The sequence below is a fragment of the Callospermophilus lateralis genome, chromosome X, assembly GCF_048772815.1.
Source record: "Callospermophilus lateralis isolate mCalLat2 chromosome X, mCalLat2.hap1, whole genome shotgun sequence".
Lineage (NCBI taxonomy): Eukaryota > Metazoa > Chordata > Mammalia > Rodentia > Sciuridae > Callospermophilus > Callospermophilus lateralis.
Genome location: NC_135325.1, coordinates 109,720,613 through 109,743,511, shown reverse-complemented (window position 1 = coordinate 109,743,511; position 22,899 = coordinate 109,720,613). Strand labels below are relative to the sequence as shown.

General features: G+C 37.5%; 1 protein-coding gene across 1 annotated transcript in view; it reads right to left on the bottom strand.

Moving 5' to 3' along the window:
- Positions 1-1,306: 1,306 nt before the first annotated feature.
- Positions 1,307-22,899, bottom strand: part of LOC143638687 (P2R1A-PPP2R2A-interacting phosphatase regulator 1-like) — a gene marked incomplete at its 5' end in the record, with an annotated part of 37,999 nt that continues 16,406 nt past the window's right edge. Inside the window, 5 exons of the mRNA XM_077106507.1 lie at positions 1,307-1,468; positions 3,270-3,324; positions 3,428-3,471; positions 12,548-12,604; positions 20,800-20,878. Coding sequence (XP_076962622.1) covers positions 1,307-1,468; positions 3,270-3,324; positions 3,428-3,471; positions 12,548-12,604; positions 20,800-20,878 — 397 coding nt within the window. The remainder of the gene's footprint in view (positions 1,469-3,269; positions 3,325-3,427; positions 3,472-12,547; positions 12,605-20,799; positions 20,879-22,899) is intronic.

Genomic DNA, 22,899 nt, shown 5'->3' with positions numbered 1-22,899 from the left:
TAGAGATAGGGCTGGGCTGTGTAGCTCAGTGGCAGAGTGCATGCCTAGTACATGTGAGGCACTGGGTTCGATCCTCAGAACCATGTAAAAATAAAAATAAAGATGTTGTGTCCACCGAAAACTAAAAAATAAATATTAAAAAATTCTCTCTCTCTCTCTCTCTCTCTCTCTCTCTCTCTAAAAAATTTTTAAATAAATAAAATAAAGGTATTGTGTCCCTCTACAACAAAAATTTAAAAAATAAATAAAGGCATGCTGTCCATGTACAACTATAAAAAACTTTTTTAAAAGTACTAGAGCTAACCAACACTTATGAACAAGATCAGTCAGAGGAAGATTATGGTCAAATAGGATTAATGAATTGTTGAATATTTTCTTTATTTTCACATGTTCTTTGTCACTTGGTGTTTTTTTTCAGTGTATAAATCCAAACAAATGACATTTCCATTTCACTAAAAAGAAACCACTTCTTTGGTTGTCATAGAACCTGGAGCTAAAATTTCTTTTAAGTTTCTCAAATTCTTATTTTATAAGTAATGTGGTTATTTTCAGACAACTAAACTTACATCAAAACTCATCCTGAGGGACTGGGAATAGGATTTAGAAGCAAACTGGTGTAATTCACACAAGTTTATAATGATGGAGAAAAACATTGCTAAAACCAAATTGGAACAGAGGTTTTAAAACCATCACTTTTGTCAGAAAGGTCAGTGGTTTCCTAGGGCAGGAAGAGTGATGGGGAGGAAGACAGTGCAAAAGATCATGAGGACATTATTTTGAGTGTGGGAACTCTTCTATACCTTGATTGTGGTTGTGGTTATGAAGCTATACATAATCACCAAAATTAACCATATACTTAAAAGTTGGTGAATTGTATTGTATATAAATAATATTTTAAGAAATGAAAAAGAGGGCTGGGGTTGTGGCTCAGTGGTAGAGCTCTTGTCTAGCATATGTGAGGCACTGGGTTCGATTCTCAATACCACATAAAAATAAACAAATAAAGGTATATTGAAACTAAAAAAAATATTAAAAAACAAGAAAGAGAAAAGTGTCACTGAGCATCATTTATACCATAGCAAAATATGCTCCCTCAGAGATTTTTTTTTTGTACTAGGGATTAAACCCAGGGGTGCTTAACTACTGAGCCACATCCATAGCCCTTTTTATTTTTTATTTAGAAACAGGGTCTCCCTAAGTTGCTTAGGGCCTCACTAAGTTGCTGAGGCTGGCTTTGAAATGTAATCCTTCTGCCTCAGCCTCCTGAGTCACTGGTATTACAGGCATGTGCCACAATGCCCAGCCCTCAGAGGTTTTTGATTGGGTAACTACTAGTATTTCCAAGAGCATAGACTTCAAGGCACTCCTTTCTTACCTTCCCAATCCATTTAGTGAGAGAAGCTGCTTGGGATACTGGGATTAGATCAATGCTCTTTACAGCGGATGGTGTGTCCAGATCATTGTCATTCTGTGAAAGCAGAAAGCAGTGGATAATTGTAGCACCAATTACTTACCAATCAAATACTTCTGGAGATAGCTGTTGCATGGGAAAGAGAACCCTTACTACTGAGCCTTACTTCATGTAGAGAGCGCTCATCATGATAAAGCAAGCAGGGAATCTATGGTTTACTTCAATAAGCAAAGCTTCCCTTTGCCTCTTAGAGGAGAGAGCTCTGTAGTGGTTAAGGGGCTTCCTTAGCACCCCAGAAAACTTAGAACATGAGTACTCAATATTAAGAGTTGTGTACTATATACACAAAATCTAAATTCAGCTTTCCTTCTTGGATTTGACCTATCCTTTGCTACCAAAAACTGTAATGCTATGTCCGGAAAAGGAACAAATCGGATTTAACTAGAACTAAGACACAAATGGGACATCAGGATCTATTTTTAAAAAGTTTACAAATTTTAGGTGTACAAAATCAGTACTACATAATTGAGGGTTTTAAAATAGGCACTTTTCTAAAACACAATGTGAGTTAAACTTATATATTACACATTCCCTTTCTCCTCCTATAATACTTGGAGAATCTCTTATTCACTTACTCATGCCAAAACCTAAAGTAATTAGAATTTGGCCAGCTAAAGGACTCCAATAACATCTATAAATTGTTATTAGAAACAAAATGTGAACAGGGACAAGCCTCCAAAAGGTATCTATCTATTCATTCTTCAGAATCTATTCCAAAATCAGGGTCAGATGCCCATCTAAGGTACTCAGAGCTCAAAGGAAAAGATGTCTTCTGTTGATGACCCATTTCCTGATCTAACAACTCTAAAATCTGGAAATTGGAATTAACCAGAATCTCTCCCGCTCAAATTTCAGTTCAATTCTTATTATCTCATTATCTGAAATGTCCACATAAAAAAACACTAAATATCAACCAACTACCATAACTAAGCAATCATGATGTACAGAGACATTAAAAATGTGAACAAGGGATATAACTATATTCTGAATATGTTTAAAGGTTGTATGTTAAAATGTTACCAGAACTATATATCTGTTTTACAGACAAAAAAATGCAATATTTTTTTCATAAATCCATTACCTATAGCTTAAAACTGACATGTAGTTAGTAAATGATGTAGAAGGACGTAAAATCATTTATCGTTTTGTAATCTAAGCATTTTAGTAAAACTGAACTTTTTTTTAAAATTGAGGATTGAACTCTCGGGCCCTCAATCACTGAGCCACATTGCCAGCCCTATTTTGTATTTTATTTAGAGACAGGGTCTCACTGAGTTGCTTAGTGTCTTGCTTTTTGCTGAGGCTTGCTTTGAACTCGCGATCCTCCTGTCTCAGCCTCCTGAGCTGGTAGGATTACAGGCATAACTGAACATTTTAAAGATTCTCTAGGACAGAGATGAAGCTGGTTTACAACAGCTATGGTTTATATCAGACAACTATGTACTTTGAACCCCACTTTCAAATAATGATAGTTATTTTTTAAATATTCCTTTTAGTTGTAGATGGACACAATATCTTTATTTATTTATTGTTATGTGGTGCTAAGGATCGAATCCAGTGCCTCACACATGTAAGGCAAATACTCTACCACCGAGCTCCAGCCCTAATGACAGTTACTTTATGGATAGATCATAAGCTGTTTCTTAAGATAATTCAAGTTATTTATGGAAAAGATACTGCTTAAATATCAAACAAGAGCTGATATTTTCAGAAATTACAGTGAAACTAGATAGCACAACACTACAATAGAGAAAATTTGAAAGTTTGGGCAAAATTAAAGTGTTACTATAAAACATACCAGGTTCAGACTTTCTTCCCAAGACTGACTTATCTGTATTGCAGTGTGTACCTCCCTACAAAAGAAAAGAAATCAGTACTGTAGTTTGCCTATCTGAAGGAAAAGATATAACTGAATATACAAATTATTAAAGTGGTAATTGAAAGTACAGTACTCACCGTTCATGCATTGCTTCTCTGTTTACTACATCCATGCCTTCTTCCTGGAAGGTGGGAAGATGAGGGTCAAGTGAATGTCTAGTTCCTGTGATTTCAAACAGTTTCATTTGGATTGAAAATTTCAAAATTTCATTTGGATACATCTATATTATTACTCATGGGGCTATAGAAGAGCTACAGTATAAACAAATCTCCATATAAGTAAATTGTTCTGCATTCTTCATTGTTACACAAACTACCACACAAAGATATATTACTTGTGCATTACAGTACATCAGATATGCAGGGAAGGATTAGATGAAAAACTTTCATTCTGTGCTGGGTGTAGTGGCGCATGACTGTAATCCCAGCAGCTCAGGAGGCTGAGGCAGGAGGATCCCAAGTTCAAAGTCAGTCTCAGCTCAGGAGGCTGAGGCAGGGAGATCCCAAGTTCAAAGCCAGTCTCAGCAATTTAGTGAGGCCCTGTCTGAGAGAGAGAGAGAGAGAGAGAGAGAGAGAGAGAGAGAGAGAGAGAAGAAGAAGAAGAAGAAGAAGAAGAAGAAGAAGAAGAAGAAGAAGAAGAAGAAGAAGGAGGGGGAGGGGGAGGGGGAGGGGGAGGGAAGAGAAAGAGAAAGAAAAAACAGAGTTTCAAGATTGTTGTTTACCCCAGTACAATGGCTCACACCTGGAATTCCAGCAACTTGGGAAGCTATTGCAAGGTTCAGTCCAGCCTCGGAAGGGCTAGCCTCAGTGAGGCCCTAAGTAACTTAGTGAGACTCTATGTCAAAACAAACAAACAACAACAATGGAAAAAAAAAAAAACAGGCTGGGGATATGGCTCAGTTGTAGACTGTCCCTGGGTTAAACCCCAGAGTCAAAAAAAAAAAAGATTGTTGTTTACAGTATAAACAATAAGTTTTGGGGAGTCCATAATAGAAGAGTGGTAATATGAGTTGTGTGAAAAGAACAAAATTTGACCTAGGCCTTTAAAGATGCTCAAATATGGACAAGCAGAGAGTGGAGGGAAGAATATTCCAAACTGAAGGTACCATATGAACAAAAGATTAGAGGAAGAAAAGAATATGGCAATTTATAGATAGTTGACTCTAGCTTGATGAACAGAGTTTGTATGTTAGAATAATGAAAAGATAAAACTGGAGAGGTAAGACAGAATCAGATTTATAAGATCTTAAACAACTGAAGAGTTTGAACATAAAAAGAGTTTGGGTAAAAAAGAATAGTTGTTAGGCCCAAAGACTTTGGAACCAAAAAGAACTGATTAGAATCCCAGATTCCTAGAATCTGTAACTCACTACCTGTGTAACCATAAATATAACCTAAGCCTTGGTTTCTTCATCTATATAAAGATGATAATAATTAGAATACTAATGTTCTTGATAAGTTCTCAACATAGTGCCTATCACGTAGTTAGTGCTCAATACAAATCAGTTATTCTTAATCTATTTTTTGTGTGTGTGTGGTGCACGAGGATTGAACCCAGAGCCTTGTGCATGTGAGGCAAGCACTCTACCAACTGAGCTATATCCCCAGCCCTAATTATATTATTAACAGTTAATGGGAAACCATTGTTACTGTTGTGTAGTAGAGAAAATATGTAAAAAAATAATGTTTTAGAAAAGTTATCTTGAAGGGCTGGGCTCAGTTGGTAGAGTGCTTGCCTTGCATACACAAGGCCCTGGGTTCAAACCCCAGCACCAAAAAAAAAAAAAAAGAAAAGTTATCTTGATCCCTGTAATCTTAGCAACTCAGGAGGCTTAGGCAGGAAGACCATGAGTTCAAAGCCAGCCTCAGCAAATTAGAGAGGTTCTAAGCAACTCAGTGAGACACTGTCTCTAATATACAAAAAAGGGCTGGGGATGTGGCTCAGTGGTTAAGCACCCCGGGTTCAATCCTGGATTATATATATATATATATATATATTGGTGTTGATTGTGGAAGTCAGATAAAACTGGAAGAGATAGGAAATCTGTTAGGATATTACCTTTGTAATTTGGACCCAAAGGACAAAAGAAGGAAGTGGCACTGAAAACAGAGAAGATGTTGTCAAGGAAAAATTAATAGGATTAGAGGTCTAATTGGATGGAAAAATAAGACAACATGAAAATTAACTCTTAAAACTATGTGATGGTGACTATTTTGATACCATCATGGAAAATGATGGAAATTCGGAAAGCTAGTTTAAGAAGAAAACCAGTATCTTAGAATAATGGAATGATAATCAATCTTTTAAGCAAAATTGTTAATATAATTCTTCCATTTAATATTTATGTAGATGTTTTCCTCTAGTGAGAAAAGCTCAAGGTATTTTGTAATTCAATCAATGAACAAGCAAAAAGCAAGTTTTCCTGGAACTGGGACTAAATTTTACTTAACATTCCTCCCATTCAAAATAGGAGCATGAGCTGGGTGGCACACAGAAGGATAGCAAGTTCAAGCCAGCCACAGCAACTTAGCAAGGCACTAAGCAACTCAGTTAGATCCTGATACTAAATAAAAAATAAAACAGGGCTGGGGATGTGGCTCAGTGGTTAAGCGCCCCTGGGTTCAATCCATAGTACAAAAAGAAAAACAAACAAACAAAAAAGAACCCCACAGGAGCATGAGGTAATATCAGCTATTGAATATTGTTAGTAAAAGGGAGTTGATGTCTTTACATTTTATGTCTTGTCTTTTTCCAAAATGGATTGGAGAATTTTAGATGACTTTATATTAAGACTGTAAAAATAAGGATAAAATTCTAGTATACAGTACTCTTTGCCTCTGATGTAACTGTCACACTTGAGAATTTAAGGTTGTTTTCTTTTTCTGGTATGGTACCAGAGATTGAACCCAGGGTGCTTAACCATTAGGCTACATCCCCAGCCCTTTTTTATATTTTATTTTGAGATAGGGTCTGGCTAAGTTGCCGAAGTTGACTTTGAATTTGCCATTCACCTGTCTCAGCCTCTGAGTCACTGGGATTTCAGGTGTGTGCCACTGCACCCCGCAGAGTAGTTTTCAATTTTTTGTGTGTGTTTGCTGGGGATTGAACTCAGGGCCTTGTGCATGTGAGGCAAGCACTCTACCAACTGAGCTATATCTCCAGCTCATAGTTTTCAATTTTTGAGTACACAAGGTAAAAAAAAGAAAACAATTTTCCTCCCTGAGGGAGACTATGCCTGAAAGATTTAGTTGTCAAATGCCTGCACAGTGTTCAATAAATGCTTGCTGAAACAATTTGTAAACAAAGATCAAATTAAATTTCTTTTAAAACAAGTTAGGCTCTTCCCTTAAAGAACTTCTATTCATGAAAGAGACTAGGTACTTATTAGATTCTAAAAAGAAAAAAGGAAGATAAAAGAAAGTCCTCAAAAACATATCACAGAAATTGAATTTCAATGTTTTATTAGACAAGAAAATACTCACAAAAAGATACTATTTAAACTGTGCCCATCATAATCACAACCAGTTGGCATAATCCATCTTAAATGGCTTAATCTTTGTTTTTCTGGGTACTGGGGATTGAATTTGGGGCAATCAATCACTGAGCCACATCCCCAGCCCTATTTTGTATTTTATTTAGAGACAGGGCCTCACTGAGTTGCTTAGCACCATGCTTTTGCTGAGGCTGGCTCTGAACTCACAATCCTCCTTCCTCAGCCTCCCAAGCCACTGAGATTACAGGCAATGTGCCACCACGTCGGCTTAAATGGCTTCATCTTATAAAGTTCCCTTATATTTATGTCTAACTTCAATTTAATTAGTAAAATCCGGGTAAGATAAAAAGAAAAATGTAATATGTTATTAAAGTTCAAATTTGTGAATATATAAAAACAAGGATTACTAGAAATTCAAGTTAGAACATTTAAAAAAATATTTATTTTTATTTTTGCATTATAAAATATATATAATTGTGGGATTTGTTATTACATATTTGTACATGCAAACAATAGAACAACATAAGGAAGGACAATAGAACAATATAAGGAAGATACTTTTCAATTGATTTTACTTAAGACACCATAGAGAAAATCAAGTGCTTACTGGATGCCACTGTTTCGTTTTGATTTGCTTTCAGTAGTGGGTATTGAACTCAGAGCCAAGTGCAAGGAAGTACTCTACAACTAAGCTACAAACATATCCCCAGCCCTTTTTAAAAAATTTTATGTTGAGACAGGGTCTTACTAAGTTGCCCAGGCTAGCCTTGAACTTGTGATCCTCCTCTCTCAGCTTTCAAAGTAGCTGAAATTGGCAGGAAGATCACAAGTTCGAAGCCATCTTCAGCATCTTGGAGAGACTCTAAGTAACTTAGCAAAACCCTGTCTCAAAATAAAAAGTAAATGTTGCTGGGAGTACAGCTCAGTGGTTAAGCATCCCTGGTTCAATACCATTATAGATAGATAGATAGATAGATAGATAAAAGAGGGTTAGGGATGTAATTCAGTGGTAAAATACCTCTGGGTTCAATCCCCAGAACCAAAAAACAAAAAGTAGCTGAGATAACAGTCCTGTGCCACCTGGATACCAAGGATTTTACATCCTCCTTAACAAGTCAGGAAATAAAGTTATACAATGAAATACTGTGAGCAAACTCAGTTGTGTCCCTCAAAATTCAGACATTGAAGTCCTAACCCCTAGTGCCTCAGAATGTGACCTTATTTGAAGATTGGGCCTTTAGAGAGGTAACTAAGTTAGGAGGAGGTCATCAGGTTGGACCCTAGTCCTAAATGACTGATGTTTATATAAAAAGAAGAAATTAGGGGGCATAGCTCAGTAGTAGAGACTGGCCTAACATGCACAAGGCCTTGGATTTGATCCCCAACACCCTCCCCCCAAAATAATCCCAGAAATTTAGAGACTGGCACATAATACAGAGAGAACTCCAAAAAGCTTTCAATTTTTTGCTATGCTAGGTAAAACCAGAAACCAACTTTTGTTCTCTGAGGGAGACTATGCCTGAAAGATTTTAGTTGCCAAGTGGTTGTACAGTATGTCTTCATATGAATGTGAAGACAGACATTCCACAAGCCAAGGAGGGAGGCCTGGAACAGATCTCTCCTTCACCTCCTTTGTAAGGAATCAATTCTGGAACACCTTGATTTCAAACTTCTGGCCCCCAGAACAGTGAGGTAAAACACATTCCTATTGTTTAAGACACACAGTTTGTAGTACTTTGTTACAGCAGCCTGAGGAAACTCATACACAAATTATTTCTGCAGAGCATTTACTCATGTTTAATATTTTGGGAGATAGAGAACTACAGAGGATGCTTTCAAATCTCTTGAAACAAAATATCACTTGTTATTAGGAAAGGAAAATCACAAAAACATTAAGGAAGAACTTCTATGTGCTTAGAAAATTAACTTCAAGCTCTCTAATATGAGAAAAACAGCAAACAATCACAATCAAGAAATTGTCCAGCTGGGCATGGTGGCACATGCCTGTAACCCCAACTGCTCAAGAGGCTGCGTAGAATGGGAGATACTGAGTTCAAGGCCAGCCTTAGCAATGTCAAGGTGCTAAGCAACTCAGTGACACCCTGTCTCTAAATAAAATACAAAATAGGGCTGGGGATGTGGCTCAGTGGCGGGTGCCCCTGAGTTCAAACCTCAGTACCAAAAAATAAATAAATACATACATGCATACATACATAAATAAATAAATAACAAATTGTCCTTTAACTATCCAGTAGGAAAGGTTGCAATTTATTTTATTTTATTTTTTTTTAATATTTATTTTTAGTTTTTTCGGTGGACACAACATCTTTATTTTATTCGTATGTGGTGCTGAGGATCGAACCCAGCACCTCGTGCATGCCAGGCAAGGGCACTACTGCTTGAGCCACATCCCCAGCCCTGAAAGGTTACAATTTAAACTATACAATTATTTAAATGTTAACCCATAACCTAACATTCACTTGGGACTATGTACTTATTTAAAAATAAAAGCAAATTTCATCAGTTTACAGGGAATGAAAGCACATGTAAACACCACATGGAAGCAAAAAAAGAATGTGGGACATTCTACAGGACAAATGAGCTGGTTTCTACAGTAAAAACACAGCAGTGAACAAAAACAGGAAGAAAAGGATGTTTTAAATAAAGAAGATCTGAGAGATATATCAACCAAATGTCATGTCTGGATTGTTTGTGAATCAATAAAAATGACATTTTTTATGAATCTGAAAAAATCTAACATGGACTTAGACGACACTAAGTGTAATTTCTTACACATAATGATCAATGTGATTATGCCAAAGTGCCTTTTTCTTTTCTTCTTCTTATTTTTGTTTTTGGTACTAGGTATTGAACACAGAGGTACTAGGTATTGAACCTTGAGACACATCCTCACGCCTTTTCATGTTTTATTTAGAGACAGGGTCTTGCTAAGTTGCTTAGGGCCTCACTAAGTTGCTGAGAATGGCTTTGAACTTGTGATCCTCCTGCCTTAGCCTCCAGAACCATTGAGATTAGAGGTGTGCACCACTGCATCTAGTACCAAAGTGTCTTTTTCATGCCCATAAATTTAGGCAAAAAGATATGTCCGGGATTTACTTTAAAGTACTATCCCTTCACTCCCCTCAAAATAGAAATAAATGAAAAATTATGTTACAAATGTGAATAATTGTTAAAAGTTAGGTATTGAGTACATAGAGGTTCTGGTTTATATATTTTTAAACTTCCATTAAAAATTTTAATGCAAGCTGGGTGCTGTGCAACATGCCTGTAATCTCAGTGCCTTAGGAGGCTAAAGCAGGAGGATCACAAATTCAAAGGCAGCCTCAGCAAAAGTGAGGCACTGAGCAACTCAGTGAGACCCTGTCTCTAAATAAAAGACAAAATAGGGCTGGGGATGTGGCTCAGTGGACAAGTACCCCTGACTTCAATCCTCAGTACTCCCTCCAAAAATTTCCATGCAAAGCAGGGCATAGTGGTGCACACCTGTAATCCCAGTGACTTGGCAGGCTGAGGCAGAAGGATTGTGAGTTCAAAGCCAGCCTCAGCAACTTAATGAAGCCCTACTCTACTTAGTAATGTGGCTCAGTGGTTAGGCACCCCACTACTCTACTACCAAAAATAAAAATTAATGCAGTATGCCATATATATATATATATATATATATAATTACTTTCATCCTCATAACAATCCTGACAAGGCTACTATTATTTCCTCCATTTTATTGAAAAATGAAATAAATATCCTTATTAATGTTGTTAAAGTGAAAGTTTAGTATACAATGGGGAGAGGACCACTCATTTCTGTTTTAAGCTTAAAACTTTAAGTTCAACAACAACAAAGTAGTAGTAGTCATGGTTAAATAATGTATATAAAGAAATAAGCAACTTAAGATACTTATCAGTCCATTAAACTGAGAATAAGTCTTAATTTTCCATTCAATCAGTACCCAGGTTCAAAGTTAGTGTAATATCTATTTTCCCATCACTAATTTTCTACTTGTTTTTCACTTTAAATGTTTATAATACATATTCTGGCACTATGGAAATAAACTACTTTACAACCTACGTTATTAACCAGTTCAAATAGCACTGATTTTTCTTAAAATAACCCATTTTCAAATTTTTGGCTTAATTTAGGAGAAGCAAAAAACAAATTGCACAGATAAGTCAAAGGTCACTTTTACTGTTGGTGTGAAGTTTATATTATTCTTTAAAAAATTCTAAAATAGCATCACACAAAGGTAAGTAGTGGAAGGTAAATATTAAAGGAATGGACTGGGTGCAGTGGCGCATATCCTATAATCCCTGCAGCTCAGGAGGGTGAAGCAAGAGGATCACAAATTCAAAGGCAGCCTCAGAAACTTAGCAAGGCCCTCAGCAACTTAGTGAGACACTGTCTATTAATAAAATCTAAAGAAAAAGGGGGTCTGGGATGTGGCTCATTGGTTAAGTGCTTCTGCATTCAGTTCCTGGTATCAAAAAATATATAAAATGGGTCTAGCACAGTGGTGTACACATGTAATCCCTGCAGCTCTGAAGGGGAATACAGGAGGATTACAAGTTCAAAGCCAGCCTTAATAACTGAGTGAGACCCTGTCTCTAAATAAAATACAAAACAGGGCTGTGGATGTGGCTTAATGGCTGAGTGCCCCTGAGTTCAATCTCTGGTATCAAAAAATAAAATAAAATAAAAATAAAAATAAAATGGTTTCATCATACTTTTCTGCTAATGTAAGGTAACCTGACCTTAGGAAAGCCATGGTACTGGCGAGGGAAAGAGGAAAAGGATACAAGAATTAGAGGACTAACAACTAGGTTTATGAAATATCTTTATGGATTTTGTGCCACTCTAACAGAGAAAGGGGAGCTGAAAAAGAATCCAGTATTTGAGGGCTAAATCTTGCCTCTGACATTCATGAAGTATGGACATTGGGTACATAAGTTCTGCTATCTTTCATTTCTGACCTTGTAAGGCAGTTGTGAGATGAAATCAGATCACAGATGTAAAGTACTGGTCACAGTGCTAAGCGAATAAGTGCTTCATAACAGTTAAGCACCCCCTTGCAAAAAAGCTGCTTGTACCTGGGTCAGAAAAAAATCCTACCACCTGTGATGGAGTGGTGATTTGATCTTTTTGAGTTTGGTGGATAATCCTTGGATAATTAAAAGGTTTAATTCTGTACTTGGTTTGTGCTGTTAAATACACACATACATATAAATACACACAAAACACGCACAAAACATAAACTAGTAAGGTACAATGTGTCCCTAAACTCAGCTCACTAAGAACTGAATGTGAAACAATAACAATAAAGGCCACTTTAGCTGGTCTTTGAAAAAATTCATCAGAGAGCTTTAAGAAAACATAACTGGTAATTATGAAGCTACAAGCTTAATTTTTATATATAACCTTCTTCTTTGAGATCATTGGAATAAACTAGATTCAAAATATAATGGTATGTGGTATTTCTAGAAACTAACAATTTATTAAAATAACTAATAGCCCAAATAAATAGAGAACTTAGTAGTTTGTTTTGTTTACAAAACCATTCCTAAAATTAGAAACTTAATTGCACATGACCTGGCTTAGAATTACTGAAACATAGATCTTTTTAAAAAAAAATAAAATAAAATAAAATTTACTTTTGTTAATGAACATCTGTCAATTTTGAAAGCCTTCTTACCTGTTTTATTTGATGCAAGCGGCTGGCAGAAGTACGAATAGGAGAAGGTAGGAACAACTGAAATTTAAAATAGAAAAGTCAAGCTTGTGTTAACATTTCTGATTAGTTATTTCTAAACACAAAGTCAATGTTGTATCATCTAATATATTTATTGAGTGTCTAATGTGTAAAGCATAGAGGTCACTGGTATAGCTTCATACCAATGGTACTGGTTAAGGTCAAATTTTAAAATATTCAATTGGATCTTGACCAAAATAATTACACTAACCAAAGTCTAATATATTTCAAAACCCAACAAAATAACTATTAACATAAGAAATATAGGACAGAGCCTGGCTTGGTGGTGCATACGTGTAATCCCAGCAGCTCCAAAGGCTCAGACAGGAGGATCCCAAGTTCAAGGCCAGCCTCAGGAATGTAGTAAGGTGTTAAGCAACTTAGTGAGATCCTGCCTCAAAATAAAAACCAAAGCCAGGCCCAGTGGTGAAGCCTGTAATCCCAGTGGCTTGGGAAGTTGAAACAGGAAAATTGTGACTTCAAAGTCAGCCTCAGCCATGAGGAGGCATTAAGCAACTCAGTGAGACCCTGTCTCTAAATAAAATACAAAATAGGGCTGGGGTATGGCTCACTGGGCGAGTATCCCTTAGTTCAATCCCTGGTTCCCCCCCAAAAAAAACTTAAAAAGGGCTGGGGATGTGACTCAGTGGTAAAACACCCGGGGTTTAATATCACAGTACCAAAAAAAAAAAAAAAAGTCAAAAAGAAAAGATTTTATCTTTACCTTTCCTTTCCTAAGTCACTAGAGCTTTAAATCACCTCATTCTTCTTGCCAGTTTAAGGCCATCCTTAAAGCTTAGTGAAAGGCTTTTCTTGGAACAAATAGTAGAAACAGTCCTTATATCAGCAGATAACTTTCCAAACTTATAAAATGAACATAAAAGAAGCAACTCCACCAAACACCTTGAAATCTAGGCAGGGAAACCAAATTTTCATTAATATCAATTGACTTTAGGCAATCATTTTCAAGTAGTTAGCACATTTACTCTTGATTGCTATGATACTTGTTATCTATGTCCTTTCTCTTTTGGGAGGCTACTTTCTCTTTTTAGGTCTTATGTCAAAGCTTATGACATCATTAGTGCTGTAGTGTAAATTTTCTGGGGTGTGTTGGATTTGAACTTGGGCTACAGAATCATAGAAAGTTTTTTTAAATATATTTTTTAAATTTTTTAGTTCTTAATGTAGCTTTATTTATTTTTAGTTCTTAATCTACCTTTATTTATTTATTTTTTATTTATATGTGGTGCTGAGAATCGAACCCAGTGCCTCACACATGCCAGGCAAATGCTCTACCACTGAACAACAACCCCGGCCCCTAAAATTTTTTTTTATAGTAGATGGACACAATACCTTTATTTTATTTTCATGTGGTGCTGAGGATCAAACCCAGTGCCTCACACATGATAGGGAAGCACTCTACCAACTGAGCTACAACCCTAGCCCCAGAAATTTTTTTAACTGGACAAAAAGTGAATCAAATACTGGACTGGCTGAATTTTTTCTAGTAATAATGTGGAAAATTAATGGAGAAAACAATTAATTGGAAGAGTTAAGTACCACAGTTGATGTCATAATTTCAGCCAGGCAATCTTCTAGTGATTTCCTGGACAAAGTTTTCCAATAGGAAATTCTAAAACTTTTCCTGAAACCAAACTGAGTCCTCCCCATCCCTTAGGTATCAGTGAAAAACAATCTCTTCCAGGAAGTCTTCTAATTAGTTTAGAATAGTTTAGCATACTCTGCAAAATGCCTCAGATAATTTTTCTACATAAAACAAAATATTAAAATAAAGTATCCTGAGATGTTGTTAAAACTCACCAGTATCTTCTGTGTTAATTTCTCACGTGTCTCTTTTACTCCAGGGGAAAAAAGGCGTTGGAAGGAAGCAAGAGTATGCACCTAGGAATGGCATCACCAAGGGATGATGTCATAGTTTGGGGCAGGGGAGAGTAGGGTTGTAAGGAGGGATTGGGATGAGTGCTATGAGAAACTGAAACTGATTCCTAGGATTTATCTCAAGTGAAGTAATTAAGATAGGAAGAAAGACTAATATTAGTTCCATTTAAAAGAGAAACCACAGAAAATTAATATTCTACAGATACTAAATTTTTAAAAGTAAATTTTAACTTTTCTAGGTGTGCTTTTACCCATTTCCTAGTCCTTACTAGAGATAAAAGGCTTAATTCTGAATGAAAAGTTGTATGCTGTGTTTAGAAATGTCTACCTGGTTCTAGAAATTACTTAAGTTGGTTTCCAATGGTACTTAACAAGAATTGAGTCCAGGCTGAACAGACAACAGCACAGACAGAGCGAGGTCTGGAATGGATTATACACTTGCTGCTGGGTGAGCCATTAACTAGATTTAGGGTTTGTAGCTGTCAATGTGAAAAGTAAAACCCAATCAGGTAAATATCAATAGCTATAAAATTAAAGTGGATGAATTGCTCAAGAAAAATACCATTTAAAGCACTCCAGTAATCCCAGCAACTCAGGAGGCAGAGTCAGGAGGATCGGAAGTTCAAAGCCAACTTCAGCTAAGAAACTCAGTGAGACCCTGTCTCTAAATAATATACAAAATAGTGCTGGGGATATGGCTCAGTAGTTGAGTGCCCCTGAGTTCAATCTCTGATAACACCCTCCCCCAAAAAGAAAAACACAATCTTGTCTAATAGGAAGATGAAACATTTCTCCTGCTTCCTTTGGAATAGCAGGGGGCAGATAAGGATGGAGAAATGCCACAGTTGCACACAAATTCAACAGAGGTGCTAAGAAGATTCTTGGCAGAGAAGTGGGGAATGGACATGCCAAACTCAGAGTTAAGAGATAAAGAAAAGGGGGGGGGGCAAGGCAGGGTGGCACAGGCCTATAATCGCAACGGCTCAGGAGGCTGAAATAGGAGGATATCGAGTTCTAAGCCAACCTCAGCAAAAAGGAGGCACTAAGCAACTCAGTGAGACCCTGTTTCTAAATAAAATACAAAATAGGGCTGGGGATGTGGCTCAGTGGTTCAGTGCTCCTGAGCTGAATCCCCAGAACCAAAAAAAAAAGTGGGGGGTGTTGGTGGTTTGAAGGGAAGGTAGAGTCCCAATATTCAGAAGAGACCCTCATGTTTCTACTAACTAGAAGTGGGATTCAGTAATTTCTTAAAAGTAGTGAAAAAAATATTTGTGCTTGTTTAAGCAGAATAATTATGAGATAACTCACAATTATACAATGCATAAGAAATATGCATCCGTATTTATATTTGTTTACTAAATAAAACCCACGGTTCTTCAATGCCATTTGTTTCAGTGATTTTTTTCCTAAAACATTGTTTTATCTATATTGAAATGCATGAAAAGCAGGACCAATTTTTTATCTTCAATTGTACATAACAAAATTTATCATTGTAACCATTTTTAAGTACACAGTTCAGTAGTGTTGTACACACTGTTGTACAACCAATCTCCAGAACTCTTCATCTTTCAATACCAAAACTCTATACCCATTAAACAATACCTGCTGTTCCTCCCTCCTCCCAGCCCTGGCAATCACCAATTTACTGTCTCTATGAATTGACCACTCTAGGTACCTGAAGTACCAATTTTTTTTTTTTCAGGGGGCAGGGTACGGGGATTGCACTCAGGGGTCCTCAACCACTAAGTTACATCCCCAGCCCTATTTTGTAATTTGAAAAACACAAGGTCTCACTGAGTTGCTAAGTGCCTCGTTTTTGCTGAGGCTGGCTTTGAACCTGTGATCCTTCTGCCTCAGCCTCCTAAACCACTGGGATTATAGGTGTGCACCACCAACCCAGAGTCTATAGTACCAATTTTAAGGAGAGTCCAGGATGGGAAAGACACTTAAATATATAGAGTTTATGAGCCAAGCACAGTGGCATAGACCTGTAATCCCAGCAGTTTGGGAAGCCAAGGTATAAGAATCATGGTTTCAAAGTCCCAGCAAGGGCTTGAAATCCTGAGTGAGATCCTGTCACTAAATGAAATACAAAATAGGGCTAGAGATGTGGCTCAGTGGTCAAGTTCCCCTGAGTTCAATCCCTGCTAACCCCCAACAAAAATACACACACACACACACACACACACACACACACACACACACTTACACATATATAGTTTATGATACCACTCAACAATGCCTATATTTTTTTCAGGAATGATAGTTCTACTTTGTAACGTGATATGTTAGTAGAAATGAAAAATACATTTATTGTTCATGCTTTCTGAAAAATATTTAAATACCATAGAGATACATAAATTAGAAATAAAATTCCTGGGGCTGAGATTGTGGTTCAGTGGTAGAACGCTTGCCTAACACATGGGAGGCTGGGGGTTTAATCCTCAGATCTATTTTGTATTTTATTTACAGACATGGTCTGAGTTGCGTAGGGCCTTGCTTTTGCTGAGGGTTTCTTTGAACTCATGATCCTCCTGTCTCAGCCTCAGGAGCCACTAGGATTACAGACCTGGGCCACAACAGGGATGATGGTATATTTTGACAAAATAAAGGTATACGCATAGCACTGTTACAGCAAGTTAAACCTATAAGCCATGAATGTTCCCATCACCAAATATGTAAAAATGAATTTAATTCTGCGAAACAATGTGTTTTATAAGATGGCTTATTTTAAGTATGCATTATATTAAACTGAATTATAAGCAAATTAAGAAACTAAAATTCCTAAGAAATATTATGCATTTAAAAATTTTAGGTACAAGGCTGGGCATGGTGGTGTATGCCTGTAACCCCAGTGGCTTAGAAGGCTGAGGTAGGAGGATCTGGAGTTCAAAGCCAAGCTCAGCAAATTAGTGAGGCCCTCAGCAACTCAGTGAGAACCTGTCTCTAAATAAAACACAAAAAAGGGCTAGAGATGTGGCTCAGTGTTTAAGCCCCTTTGGGTTCAATTCCCATTACCAAAAAAAAAAGTTGTGGAAATAATATTCAATATCATTCTATGAAGATGAAAACATCTAATTTTAAGCTTAAGATGTAATTTTTTGGAGGGATACTAGGAATTGAACCCAGAGGCACTTTACCACTGAGCCACACCACAAATCCTTTGAATTTCTTATTTTGAGGCAGGATCTCAGTAAGTTGCTAAGGGCCTTGCTAAATTGCTGAGGCTGCCCCCAAACTTGCAATTCTCCTGCCTCAGACCCCAAATCACTGGGATTACTGGCTTGCACCATTGTACCCAGCAGGAAGTATACGCTAAAATTGATTTCAAGGTATAACATTTCAGTAGAATGCACTCTACAGATTCATATAGAAATTCATATGATAGGGGGCTGGGGTTGTAGCTCAGTGGTAGAGCACTTGCCTAGCATGTGTGAAGCCCTGGGTTTGATTCTCAGCACCACATATAAATAAAATAAGTAAATAAATAAAGGTCCATCAACAACTAAAAAAATTTAAAGAAGAAGAAATTAATGTGATAGAGAAATCTATAAACAATTAACTGTATGACAACAAGTTAATCTATATAAAATGGACAAATGCCTAGAAACACACAAATTACCAAAATGATTCAAGAAGAAATAGAAAATCTCAACAGACTTATAATATGACATAGAATCTGTGGTCAAAAACCTTCCAATAGGGCTGAGGATGTGGCTCAGTGGTAGAGCGCTTGCCTAGCATGTGTGAGGCACTGGGTTTGATTCTCCACACCACATAAAAATAAATAAATAAAATAAAGGTATTGTGTCCATCTACAACTAAATAAAATAAAATAAACAAACAAACCTTTCAATAAAGAAATTTCCGGGACTAGGGGCTGGGGATAGAGCTCAGTTGGTAGAGTGCTTGCCTTGCATGAGCAAGGCCCTGGGTTCAATCCCCAGCACCACAAAAAAAATAAATAAATAAATAAAGGAATTTCCAGGACTAGATGGTTTCATGAATAAACTCTATAAAACATTTAAATGAAGAACTAACACCAATCTTTTTCAAATTCTTCCAAAATTAGAGAGGCTGGGGCTGGGGTGTATCTCAGTGTTAGTACATAGCTTACTTAGCATGTGCAAGGTCCTGGGTTCCAGTCTTAAAACTGCAGGGGAAGAAAAAGCTAGCACTTCCTAATGCATTCTGAAACCAGCAATTACCCAGATACCAAAACCAGCAAAGATACCTCCAGAAAAGAAACCTACAGACCAATATTCCTTATAAATTAAGATGCAAAAAGATTCATTCCAGGAACTCAAGGGAGGTTTAACATAAGAAAATCATAGTGCTACATTATATTAATAGGACAAAGAGGGAAAACATGGTCATCTCAAAAGGCTTAGAGAAAACACTCATCAATTCAATGCCTTTTCTGTTTTTGGTACCAAGGATTGAATCTAAGAGTGTAGTAGCACTGAGCTACACCCCAGCCCTTTTTATTCTTTGATTTTGTGATAGAGTCTCCTTAATTTGCTGGCGCTGGCCTTGAATTTGTGATCTTTCTGCTTCAACCTTCCAGAATTACTGGGATTATAGGGTTGCACCACCCATTCCCCCAAGGCTCAAAAGCCCTTACAATGTGGAAACCCTCAGGGACTAAGAGTGAAAGGAAACTTCCTTAACACGATAAAGGGAATTTACCAAAATGCACAGTTAACATTACAATGAATATTAACTCTAAAAGCTTTCCCACCAGGACTAGGAACAAAACAAGGATGGGCATTTCCTGAGACTAAAGAGAGCTGAGGGTTGAACAACATGGTGAATGCGCTGAATTGTATTTTTAATTTATTTTTTAACAGTACTGGGGATTGAACCCAATGGAACTCTAGCACTGAGCTACATCCCCAGCTCTTATTATTTTTTTTTTTAATTTTCAGACAGGGTCTTGTTAAATTACTGAGGCTGGCCTCAAACTTGCTATCCTCCTGCATCACCCTCCAGAGTAGCTGGAATTACAGGCCTAGGTCACCTCACCTGGCAAATTGTACACTTTAAAACAATTAATTAAATGTTATGTGAGGGCTGGGGCTGGGGCTGGAGCTCAGTGGTAGAGCACTCGCCTTGCATGTGGAAAGCACTGGGTTTGATCCTCAGCACGACATGTAAGTAAAATCAAAGTATTGTGTCCATCTACAACTAAAAAAAAATATTTTTAAAAAAGTTGTGTGAATTGGGCTGGGGATGTGGCTCAAGCGGTAGCGCGCTCACCTGGCATGCGTGCGGCCCGGGTTCGGTCCTCAGCACCACATACAAACAAAGATGTTGTGTCCGCCGAAAACTAAAAAATAAATATTAAAAAGTTCTCTCTCTCTCTCTCTCTCTCTCTCTCTCTCTTTAAAAAAAAGTTATATGAATTTTACCTCAATACAATTTTCATAAAATGAATCATTCAGTCACCTTGGTTTACTGATCATAAGTATGTTTCATATGTTTAACTAGCAGAAAACAGTTACAATTTAAAGATTGCATTATAACACTATGAATAGCAAATTTCATTTACAATTCAAGATGTGATAAAAAGTCAAATTTTTTAAAAAATCAAATTAAAAGCTGAAAACTACTTTTAAGAGAGCCTGCAAATTTTCCTCTCAAAGTTAGTATGCCCTTCAAAAACTGGAAGCTAGATGATCTTATTGCATAAAAACAAACTTTAATGCTGAATCCATATGAAATTCAAAAGTTAATTCTGCTTCACCTGCAGCAAAAACTGTTTTCGATGTACTTATTTTTCCTTCATTACTGTTTAGAACTCTATTTCTTTTTTTGGGGGGGAGAGTACAGGGGATTGAACTCAGGGGCACTCCACCACTGAGCCACATCCCCAGCCCTATTTTGTATTTTATTTAGAAACAGGGTCTCACTGAGTTTCTTAGGGCCTCACAAAGTTGCTGAGGCTGGCTTTGAACTCCGGATCCTCCTGTCTCAGCCTTCTGAGCAGCCCCAGCCCTGCTTAGAGCTCTGTTTCTCAAGGAAGAACTTGTTAGAAATGTAAATTCTCAGGCTTTGCCCCAGACTCACACGGAATCAGAAACTCTGGGGGAAGACCTAGCCAGCCATGTTTCAACAAGCCCCCCATGTGCTCACTCAAGTCTAAGAACCACTGGTTAAGACAAGTAAGCTTGTACTGCATGCCCAATCCCCAGCAACAGAGAGAGAGAGAGAGAGAGAGAAAGAGAGAGAGAGAGAGAGAACGCAAGCAAATAGCTTAAGTCTTGGACAAGAGGCTGGTATCAGCATTTTCTTACCAGGGCATGCTGGCTCATAAATGTCGTGCTGTTTCTTTTCACTCTTAATGTGTCAGTTTGGAATACCTGTGAATTATCACTAAGGAGAAAAAGAAAACACTTGTTATATAAAGTTAATTACAATTTTTTTAAAACAGTGCTGGAAATGGAATTTAGGCCTTATGCATGCTAGGCAAGCACTCAACCACTAAGCTGCATCCTCAAGTCTGCAAATTTTTTCAAGAAATAAGATTTCTAATACTTAAATAGCAACACTGTTAATTGTAAATGGCATCCTGGTAGAGACAACTGTGCAGATGTAGAAATTAACACACACACACACACACACACACACACACACACATATACACACAAACACACAAAAGTACACATCTTAGTCCATTAAGCTTAAACAAGTTACCATATAAGAAAAGGAATTCTCATGCATGCCACTTTACCTCTAAAGCTAGAGAAAAAGTATAATTTATTATGACCCTGGAAATACATCATTTTCAGTGTAAACCTGTAATTCGTTTAAATTTATGGTTGGAGCTGGGCACAGTGGTGTACCCCTGTAATCCCAGCAGCTCAGAAGGCTGAGACAGAAGGATTGCAGGTTTGAAGCCAGCCTCAGCAACTTAGCAACACTTTAAGAAACCTAAGGCGACCCAGTCTCAAAATAAAATATAAAAGAGCTGGTGATGTGGCTCAGTGGTTAAGTGCACTTGAGTTCAATCTCCAGTACCAAAATAAAATTTATGATTGGAGCTACCCAAATTTTACATGAACAAGAGGGATAACTGATAGCAGGTGTAGATAGAACTGAGATCTTCCACAGATATGTTTTGTTTGGCCTACATGGTGTTAAAACATTTCTGAATTCATTGTGCAAACTGAGAAATTTTATATTAAAAAAAATCCAGATTCCAGATTTTTGGCTTCTATTGAAAACTTGCAAGATTTTGCAACACTGGGCTCCATTCCCACATGGCAACAACACACTGAAAGTGAGCAGCTGCTGCCCACTGAAAATGGAGTAGGTGTCCTCACCTTGGACTATTGCCCACCCAGGTGGCCTCTATTCTATTTGAGCTTATAACCTGAAGAAGTCATCTTTTCCTTTACATGTTTTCTTTTTAATATAATTTTTCTTTTGTACTGGGGATTGAACCCAGGGGCACTCTACCATTGAGCCACATCCCTGGCCCTATTTTATATTTTATTTAGAGACAGGGTGTCACTGAATTGTTTAGCCTCACCATGGCTGAGGTTAGCTCCCGATCCTCCTGAATCAGCCTCCCCAGCAGCTGGGATTACAGGCGTGAGCCACTGTGCCTGGCGACTTTTTACTTTGAAATAGTTTAAGACTCACAAGAAGTTGCAAAAAGTATGCCAATGGTTCCCATGTACCTTTCATCCAGGTTTCTCCAATGATAATAAGAAATCATTTTTAATACTTTTCTTTGGCTGCTTTTGTTACTGAAAGCTGGGTCCTTGTCCCCGATGCCAATTCATGCCAATTTAATAATGAGGACACAGTTTTGAGAAAAAGGAAAAAGAAGCCTTATTGCTTTGCTAGCAAAGCAGCACTGGAGACTCTTATCTGGACACTGTGGTTCCACCCATCAGCGAGAACAAAGAACTATTAAAGAAGCTCTTTGTGGCTCAGCAGCGGAGCACTTGCCCAGAACAGGTGAAGTCCTGGGTTCGATCCTCAGCACCACATAAAAATAAGTAAATAAAATAAAGGTATTGTGTCCAACTACAACTAAAACATAAATATTTTTTTAAAAAAGCTCTTAAAGGCTGCATTCCAGGTGTGCCCCAAGGGGAGTCCCAGGTGTACCCTGAGGGCATGGTTGCCGCAGTCTGGCTGGGCACAATTCAGGAGCCACTTGTCAAAAGAAACTAACTTTATTTTTAGAACCACACAAGCCAAAGAAAACAGCTCCTCAGGAAAAAACCCTCAGAGCCCAACTGCCACCACCGGCTTCCCACAAGCCACACTCCCCAAACACCAGCCTCCACACCTCCCACAATCCTCTTCCTCTTGAGGCCGATTGGCTGGGTCGCATGGGTGGAGCCAAAAAGTCCCCCAATGAGCAGCTCCGTGACCTGAAA